Source organism: Salvelinus namaycush, chromosome 14 (genome assembly GCF_016432855.1).
Source record: "Salvelinus namaycush isolate Seneca chromosome 14, SaNama_1.0, whole genome shotgun sequence".
In the NCBI taxonomy this organism is placed as follows: Eukaryota; Metazoa; Chordata; class Actinopteri; order Salmoniformes; family Salmonidae; genus Salvelinus; species Salvelinus namaycush.
This window is the reverse complement of record NC_052320.1, coordinates 11,548,927-11,558,786: the sequence shown is the minus strand read 5'-3', so window position 1 is coordinate 11,558,786 and position 9,860 is coordinate 11,548,927. Positions and strand designations below refer to the sequence as shown.

The 9,860-nt window shown below is 40.8% G+C and overlaps 1 protein-coding gene across 1 annotated transcript; it reads right to left on the bottom strand.

Annotated features, from left to right (window-relative positions):
• Nucleotides 1–6,511: 6,511 nt before the first annotated feature.
• On the bottom strand, nucleotides 6,512–8,790 carry LOC120059145 (tubulin alpha-1C chain-like). The gene is made up of 4 exons (XM_039007979.1): nucleotides 8,773–8,790; nucleotides 7,845–8,067; nucleotides 7,591–7,739; nucleotides 6,512–7,486 (listed from the first exon to the last, which is right to left on the bottom strand). Exons 1-4 carry the CDS (start codon nucleotides 8,788–8,790, stop codon nucleotides 6,512–6,514), a joined length of 1,365 nt encoding a protein of 454 aa, XP_038863907.1.
• Between the last annotated feature and the right edge of the window lie 1,070 nt (nucleotides 8,791–9,860).

Here is a 9,860-nt window from a genome sequence, read left to right as displayed (position 1 = left end):
CATCTCACAGTCTCTTTGACGCAGTCTCTTTGACATCACAGGGCTCTTGTAAGACATGAAATATAGAATATTGATTCGGCAATGCCTGAGAATCAGTGATTCTTTTAACCACAATGGCAACACAACCCACCACAGCAGTGCAATGTCATGTACGGTTATGTTTTCACATCAAATATTCGCTTTCCAAGGCAAATGTTTGAGTGTGTCACACTGCACTTGTGTTTAAAACAATATCTGTAACGGGAGTGGTACTGCACTAATAAAAGGCGTTGTATAATTCAGTAAGAGGTTTTCAAATGACACAGAATAGAGGATACATTTTAGGACTTTAACCAGTGTGTGTGGTATTGAATTTCTGGTGTAATGTCTACTGTATGTAAACTGTTTTCTGTTTGTCTGATCAAAAGTAAGGTAAAGCACCCTATTTTATGGTTTGATTTCAATAAAAGCATGACTAAATGGAGTCACAGTGACAAACGTGGGTGGGTGGGGGGTCAATTCTGTCAAAACAATTGGGGAACATTTTGTGAAGATTTTGAGAGGGTAATTATTTGAACAAATGGGTTTGCTTTGTTAGAATGTAATTGTGAGCAGTTGTTTAGGGATTTTGTTGGTCTGTATGTTTGAGTAGGTCACACTATTTAAAATGCATTTCATTCAGAACAAACAGTTTGCGCTTCAAAATCAATTAAGCAGATTTTCCTCCCAACTTTTGTAAGCATCTGGGCACTGTTTGTTTGTGTGTGTGTTTTTGTACCTTTTTGAAGTACACGTATTTTAATCTACGAAAGTATTCTGTTGTTGCATTTTTGAGTAATATCCAATCCCACATATATATATTTTTTTGTTGTAGAGTCAATGAGATTATACCTCATGTTTGGGGGAGAGAGGAAAATGTAGCGTATTTTAATGGAGATCACTCTGAGATTGTGCACTCTCTAAATCATTATTCCTAGCTTTATTTTACCTATTGTCCCAAAAGGTTGTCTTCGCCTCAAAAGATGATTGATAAATAAGTGGAAAAAGTTATTTGAAATAAGGTACTCTTGCCAGTTTCCTGGTAATGTAAAAGAGGACTCTATTTCTATAGATCTATTTCCTTACTGTTTCAACTCCCCGCTATGGACAATGCACTTGCATTATATCATGGTCATAACTACATAAGACTCCCTACCAGTTTCCTTACTCTCCATTACATTGTTTTGTAAAACATCAAAAGTTTCTGTAACATATTTCATTGCAATAATACACTAAAGAGGCCCACAATCAGAAGTGACTTTAGTTTGACCCAGGAGCCAACATGTATTTATTTAAAAAGCTCTTAGATGTAATGTCCCCTGTTTAGGGGACCTGCGTGGTTCTGGTACCGGTTTCGACTGCCATTTTCACTTATAAATCAATCTGTGGACACCATAGATTGAAATGGCTTGCATTGAGTGATAGCCCTGGTTCCCACGGACACCGTATTAGATTTTCTGAGTGTGTGTGATGAAAGATGTGAAATCTGAAACCACTTGAATCTGGGATGCCCCTCCTTCCATTTAATGCGCTCTCTCGACTGTCCATCAACTCCTGGCTGAACCTTATGTCAAAGCAACTGACAAAGCACATGCCTGCAATCCTTACATCATAGCGCACCAGGAGAGTGGTTTCATCACTGTAGCATATTCAGAGATCGATTTATAGCCATTCATCTAAAATTATTCATGGATTTTAAACAAAAAAACACTTTCTCTTTGTCATAGACAAATACTAATATGAGAAGAAATATTAACAAGCTCAGGAAGCAAAGCTAGAGCTCTGTGAGACGTTCACTGTGATGAGGGCAGATGTTTGATCAAGAGAGACCTATAGAAAATGTGCACATTTTCTCTAACACTAAACATAAAAATACTGTACACTGCATGACCAAAAATATGTGGAGACCTGCTCGTCGAACATCTATTTCCAAAATCATGGTCATTTATATGGAGATGGTCCCCCCTTTGCTGCTATAACAGCCTCCACTCTTCTGTGAAGGCATTCCACTAGATGTTGGAACATTTCTGCTGGGACTTGCTTCCATTCAGCCACAAAAGCATTAGTGAGGTCAGGCACTGATGTTGGGCGATTAGGCTTGGCTCGGAGTTGGCGTTACAATTCATCCCAAAGGTGTTCAATGGGTTTGAGGTCAGGCCTCTGTTCAGGCCAGTCAAGTTCTTCCACACTGATCGTGACAAACCATTTCTGTATAGAACTCACTTTGTGCACTGGGGCATTTCCATGCTGAGACAGGAAAGAGCCTTCCCCAACGTTGGAAGCACAGAATCATCTAGAGTGTCATTGTATGCTGTAGAATTAAGATTTTCCTTCACTGGAACTAAGGGGCCTAGACCGAACCATGAAAAACAGCCCCATACCATTATTCCTCCTCCACCAAACTTTACAGTTGGCACTGTGCATTGAGGAAGGTAGCGTTTTCCTGGCTTCCACCAAACCCAGATTCGTTTCAACTGCTCCAGTCCAATGGAGGTGAGCTTTACACCACACCAGTGAATGCTTGGAATTGCACATGGTGATTTAGGCTTGTGTGCGGCTGCTTGGCCATGGAAACCCATTTCATGAAGCTCCTGACGAACAGTTCTTGTGCTGATGTTGCTTCCAGAGGCAGTTTGGAACTCGGTACTGAGTGTTGCAACCGAGGACAGGCGATTTTTACGCGCTTCAGCGCTTCATGGTCCCATTCGGTGAGCTTGTGTGGCCAACCACTTCGACAACAATTGTTGCTCCAAGACGTTTCCACTTCACAATAACAGTACTTACAGTTGACTAGTGTAGCTCTAGCAGGGCAGACATTTGACCAACTGACTTGTTGGAAAGGTGACGTCATATGACAGTGCCACAATGAAAGTCACTGAGCTCTTCAGGATAGGCCATTCTAATGCCAATGTTTGTCTATGGAGATTGCATGGCTGTGTGCACGATTTTATACACCTGTCAGCAACGGGTGTGACTGAAATAGCCAAATCCACTAATTAGAAGGGATGTCCACATACCTTTGTATATATAGTGTATACTAATGTTTTATTTTTTGTTAATTGAAATAAAATAAAAATATTACAGAGTATTTTGTGTAGATAAAAAAAGACAAATCAATTTTAATCAATGTTTGTAATGCAACAAAATGTGGAAAAAGTCATTCGGAAACTTTTCAGACCCCATGACTTTTTCCACATTTTGTTACGTTACAGCCTTATTCTAAAATTGATTAAATAAACGTTTTCCTTATCAATCTACACACAATATCCCATAATGACAAAGTGAAAACAGGTTTTCAGAAATGTTTGCAAATTAAAGCAGAAATAACTTATTTACATAAGTATTCAGACCCTTTGCTATGAGACTCGAAATTGAGCTCAGGTGCATCCTGTTTCCATTGATCATCCTTGAGATGTTTCTACAACTTGATTGGAGTCTACCTGTGGTAAATTCAATTGATTGGACATGATTTGGAAAGGTACAGACCTGTCTATATGAGGTCCCACAGTTGACAGTGCATGTCAGAGCAAAAACCAAGCCATGAGGTCGACGGAATTGTCTGTAAAGCTCCGACACAGGATTGTGTCGAGGCACAGATCTGGGGAAGGGTACCAACAAATTTCTGCAGCATTGAAGGTCCCCAAGAACACAGTGGCGTCCATCATTCTTAAATGGAAGAAATTTGGAACCCCCAAGACTCATCCTCTTCCAAACTGAGCAATCGGGGGAGAAGGGCCTTGGTCAGGGAGGTGACCAAGATCTGATGGTCACTCTGACAGAGTTTCAGAGTTACTCTATGGAGATGGGAGAACCTTCCAGAGGACAACCATCTCTGTAGCATTCCACCAATCAGGTCTTTATGGTAGAGTGGCCAGACGGAAGCCACTCCTCAGTAAAAGGCACATGACAGCCCACTTGGAGTTTGCCAAAAGGCACCTAAAGGACTCTCAGTCCATGAGAAACAAATTTTCTGGTCTGATGAAACCAAGATTGAACTCTTTGGCCTGAATGCCAAGCATCACGTCTGGAGGAAACCTGGGACCATTCCTACTGTGAATCATGGTGGTGGCAGCATCATGCTGTGGGGATGTTTTTCAGCTGCAGGGACTGGGAGACTAGTCAGGATTGAGGGAAAGATGAAAGCAGCAAAGTTCATTGATGAAAACCTTCATTTTTTATACATTTGTAAAAAAAAAAAAAAAATCTGAAACCTGTTTTTGCATTGTCATTATGGGGTATTGCGTGTAGATTGATGAGGGGGGGGGACAACTTCATCCATTTTAGAATAAGGCTGTAACATAACAAAATGTGGAAAAAGTCAAGGGATCTGAAAACTTTCCGCTTGCACTCTATATGTTATTTTCTTCACGGGGCACGTACTTGCACATGACTAATGATCTACAGTATATATTGTTGTTTGCATCCTTCTGGTCTCATGACATCAGACCCACGTGAAGCCCCTTGCTCATATATGTCTATTTTATCAAAATCGGGGGATAGCTTTGACCGGGACCTGGACACAGGTCCAAGGAACTGTCAAGCCAACACCTTAACCGTTACGCCACAAGGTTCAAACCTCTTGAAGAGGTTGCTAGGCAGGTAACAACAATATAATTGTAAACGAGCCTATATCATGTTTTGCATCTGCAGTCGTCCAGTTTAGGTCCAATCTAGACACATTGGGAACAGTATTTTTAAACCCCACCTGTCCTGTCCAACAGCTTGACAGATCTCCCCCATGACAGGGCAGGGTATGAATACCAGGACCTATTTTAGATCAGGGCTGTGAACTGGGACTGGGCTCTTCTCAGGCCTAGCTGGCTTTCACATTGGTAAATTGGAGAGTACATTTCACAGTTCACATTTCCAATTCACAATGAATGTAGATAACATAGAATGTAATATTCTGCATGTATTATTCGTTAGCATTCTGAGGGTGAGAAAATGCAGAGTCTATGTCTACCCTCTATGCAGTTATGGCTGTGATTTTCTGAGTGTGTTGTTTTAATACTACCTTTGTGATATTTTTTAGCGTTCAGGAAAGTATTGATCTGTTGGGGTATGTATTGGGAATTGTTACCCGTTCATGTTCACAGAAGGAAATGGACATGTATTTATTGCACAACACTGCCCTCTAGACATGAAAGTGGTTAAGTAGCAAAGCAAACTAACAAACACAAGCACCACTCTTTTAAAGATAAGGTCTCATGACAAAGTTTAATACTGAAATTATTTCAACTTTAAGTTAGTAGTTAAAAAAAATAGTTTATAAATTATTATGAATCCATAATAGACAGCAGCGCTGAGGGAGGACAGCTCATAATAATGTCTGGAATGGAGTGAATGGAATGGTATCAAGCACGTGGTTTCCATGTGGTTGATACAATTCCATTGACTCCATTCCATCCATTATTATGAGCTGTCCTCCCCTCAGCAGCCTCCACTGATAGACATTATTTAAAATTGTGTGATTGTTAACAGTGTTCCTAGAATCCAATGAATTTGTCTAAGCCACCAATACAAGAATACACATAAGGGAGAGGATTATAAACTAAAGGTATGAACACCTCTAAAGGGGAACCTGAAAATTACGACAAGTAAACATGTAGTTTTCCATACAATGTACATTTCTTGCCAAAATTAAAGTGCTTTTTGACTGAAGTTAGAAGTGTAGTGGATGGAAATAATAGAAAATGTGAATCTATGGAAAGGCAGAATGAAAAGATAAAGGTGGATCTATGGAAAGGGAGAATGAAAAGATAAAGGTGGATCTATGGAAAGGCAGAATGAAAAGATAAATGTGGATCTATGGAAAGGCAGAATGAAAAGATAAAGCTGGATCTATGGAAAGGCAGAATGAAAAGATAAATGTGGATCTATGGAAAGGCAGAATGAAAAGATAAAGGTGGATCTATGGAAAGGCAGAATGAAAAGATAAATGTGGATCTATGGAAAGGCAGAATGAAAAGATAAAGGTGGATCTATGGAAAGGCAGAATGAAAAGATAAATGTGGATCTATGGAAAGGCAGAATGAAAAGATAAAGGTGGATATATGGAAAGGCAGAATGAAAAGATAAAGGTGGATCTATGGAAAGGCAGAATGAAACGATAAAGGTGAATCTATGGAAAGGCAGAATGAAAAGATAAAGGTGGATCTATGGAAAGGGAGAATGAAAAGATAAAGGTGGATCTATGGAAAGGCAGAATGAAAAGATAAAGGTGGATCTATGGAAAGGGAGAATGAAAAGATAAAGGTGGATCTATGGAAAGGCAGAATGAAAAGATAAAGGTGGATCTATGGAAAGGGAGAATGAAAAGATAAAGGTGGATCTATGGAAAGGCAGAATGAAAAGATAAAGGTGGATCTATGGAAAGGGAGAATGAAAAGATAAAGGTGGATCTATGGAAAGGCAGAATGAAAAGATAAAGGTGGATCTATGGAAAAGAGAAATGAAAGAAGAGGGTGATAAAGAGTTTGAAAGACAGCCATTTCTAATACTCTTCCCCGTCCTCATCTCCTTCGCCGCTGTCACGTCCCACCTCTTCATAATCCTTCTCCAGGGCTGCCATGTCCTCTCTGGCCTCAGCAAACTCTCCCTCCTCCATACCTTCACCCACATACCAGTGCACAAAGGCACGTTTGGCGTACATCAGGTCAAACTTGTGGTCAAGCCGAGCCCAGGCCTCTGCCACAGCAGTGGTGTTGCTCAGCATGCACACAGCCCTCTGGACTTTGGCCAGGTCTCCACCAGGGACCACAGTGGGAGGCTGATAGTTGATGCCAATCTTGAAACCAGTTGGACACCAGTCAACAAACTGAATGGAACGTTTGGTCTTGATGGTGGCAATGGCAGCATTGACATCTTTGGGTACCACGTCACCACGGTACAGAAGGCAGCATGACATGTACTTTCCGTGACGAGGGTCACATTTCACCATCTGGTTGGCTGGTTCAAAGCAGGCATTGGTGATCTCAGAGACAGTTAACTGCTCATGGTAAGCCTTCTCTGCAGAAATAACTGGTGCATAGGTGGCCAGAGGGAAATGGATACGGGGGTAGGGCACCAAGTTGGTCTGGAACTCTGTCAGATCAACATTGAGGGCACCATCAAATCGAAGGGAAGCAGTGATGGAGGAAACGATCTGGCTAATGAGCCTGTTGAGGTTGGTGTAGGTAGGACGCTCAATGTCGAGGTTCCTACGGCAGATGTCATAGATAGCCTCATTATCCACCATGAAGGCACAGTCAGAGTGCTCTAGGGTGGTGTGGGTGGTCAGGATGGAGTTGTAGGGCTCCACCACAGCTGTGGACACCTGGGGAGCTGGGTAGATGGAGAACTCCAGCTTGGACTTCTTGCCGTAGTCAACAGACAGGCGCTCCATCAGCAGGGAGGTGAAACCAGAGCCGGTGCCACCACCAAAGCTGTGGAAAACTAGGAAGCCCTGAAGGCCTGTGCACTGGTCAGCCTGACGAGAAAGAGGAACACATCAATAAATGGGCAGAAAAAGATGTCCACATTATGAACAGATAGTTGATAAAATATTTAATTCAGTCATTCTGAAATTCACACCAGTTTGCGGATCCTGTCCAGCACCAGGTCGATGATCTCTTTGCCAATAGTGTAGTGTCCACGAGCGTAGTTGTTGGCAGCGTCTTCTTTGCCAGTGATGAGCTGTTCAGGATGGAATAACTGACGATAGGTCCCAGTTCGCACCTCATCTGAGGAGAGAAAATGAGCAGCTCATTAAGGAGCTCAATACCACAAAAGCAAAAAATCATATCTAAGAAACACCTTTGACTCAATGTAGGAAACATAAAGCTTACCAATAACTGTGGGTTCCAGGTCCACAAACACAGCCCTGGGGACATGCTTTCCAGCCCCAGTCTCACTGAAGAAGGTGTTGAAGGAGTCGTCTCCTCCTCCAATGGTTTTGTCACTGGGCATCTGTCCGTCCGGCTGGATCCCATGCTCCAGGCAGTAGAGCTCCCAGCAGGCATTGCCAATCTGGACTCCAGCCTGACCCACGTGGACCGAGATGCACTCACGCTGGGGAAAGAGAGTTGTTTACGACTTTCTCAAACCAATAACTACTTTTAATTTGAAAATCGATCAAATATGAACTATACACATAAGTCTAGTTATAGTCAAAAGTTTTAATGTACAATCTTCTGAAAGAACAACTGAGCACAGATGTCAATTCAACACCTATCCCAAGTTGTTTCAACGTAATTACATTGAAATGGAAACGTGGAAACAACGTTGATTCAACCAGTGTGTGCCCAGTGGGCAAACTGTTATATCTGAGTACATCTTTGGGCACAATAGACAATTGTACCAAAACATTCATCTAAAACTGGAATAGCAACAACAATATTTAATTTGTTCAAAAATGCCAATAGGATTGTTTGTTCTACATTATTCTTAGCAACTCTGTAGGGGAGGAGAGGTGTGGGCACGGGGCATGACAGAAAATGCTTTCATTGTAGAAGAAGATAGGCTACCGGCTTAAACCAGAACACATGGGAACGCATCACCTGACTGAAGAAACAAGTGATCAGCTGTTGAACAGACAAACAGACAGTGTTTTTGAAGCCAAATGTCCGACATAGTTTACTGTGGGTGGTTCATTTGACAAATCATTCTCATCTGACCAACACAATGCATTTTACTTCAAATGTATTTAGTAGACCTTTAATGCTAACCAAATCTATTTTAATATGCAATGTTAAATCAAGGTATTTAATATTGCACTAAAAAATGTAATAGCATATCAGCAAAGCAGTTTGAACTTTGATATCATCAGAAATTCTGAAATATCTCATGAAATATTTGAGTTCTAAATACATTTTACAGGATAGACTTGCCTACTCATTACTTATAGCCTAGTTCATAAACGAGGCAATTATTTGAATATATTATGAGTGTCAATGACCGAGTTTACATTTACCTCTATAATAAGTCATCTTCCCTGGGTCACTTCTAATGTAGACAATCCAGACATCAAAGCAGAGAGAAATGTCACTGACAAATATGCCACTAAGCAGAGACATCCATTTTGACATCAAGTTTTGTTAGAGTAGTTGACTGGAATTATCAAAATAATTGTGACTGTTTATCATTTGGGTTTGGGTTAGGCTACAAAACGAAATCTGTGTAAGAGTATGACTTTAAAAATCGTTTTAGTCGAATTGACGAATTGTGTTGAAGAAATAAAATAGAAACAGCCTTCATCCGAACACTGATACAAAATTATTGAAAGCAACAATAATAGTATTTGTTTTATACTCACCATGTTTAAGCTGAGAAGATTCAATATGTGGTGCGGAGAAAATGAATCTTCTTTTAGTTCAACACTTACAGGCAGACCTTTAGGAGTCTGTAGTAAGAAGTCAGTGTGATACCAAATTCAGTGGGTGGGGCCATTTATAGTTCCACGATACAGTGGACAGACAGGCTTTGTCGAAACTGATTGGAAGATCTTATGATATGCCTTGTCCCAATTGGCTATCAGAGTAGAATACTACACAGTATCTCATAGGCATGTTGAAACTCTGCATGAGGGTTTTTCTCTGATATAAGTGTAAGCATCTTCAGAGCCTACTTGTGCAAGTTGAAGTAACACTGTATAACTGCAGTTATATGTCCAAAATATTCCCATTCACTGTAGTATGCTGTATCCATTGATTTTGCAGTTCAACTGCAGTACTACAATTTCAGAATTCATATGTCACCAAATTATTAAGATTTTACTACATTGTAACTGCAGTATATTTTTTAGTTGCTCTTATCCAGTGCAGCTTAAAGGAATAACTAGGGTTAAGTGCCTTGCTCAAGGGCAC

Excerpts from the sequence above, each read along its gene's own strand:
- LOC120059145 (XM_039007979.1), bottom strand. Across the intron at positions 7,740-7,844 it reads CCTGGAACCCACAGTTATTG|ATGAGGTGCGAACTGGGACC; the intron begins GTAAGCTTTATG and ends TTCTCTCCTCAG. Across the intron at positions 7,487-7,590 it reads TGGACAGGATCCGCAAACTG|GCTGACCAGTGCACAGGCCT; the intron begins GTGTGAATTTCA and ends CTTTCTCGTCAG.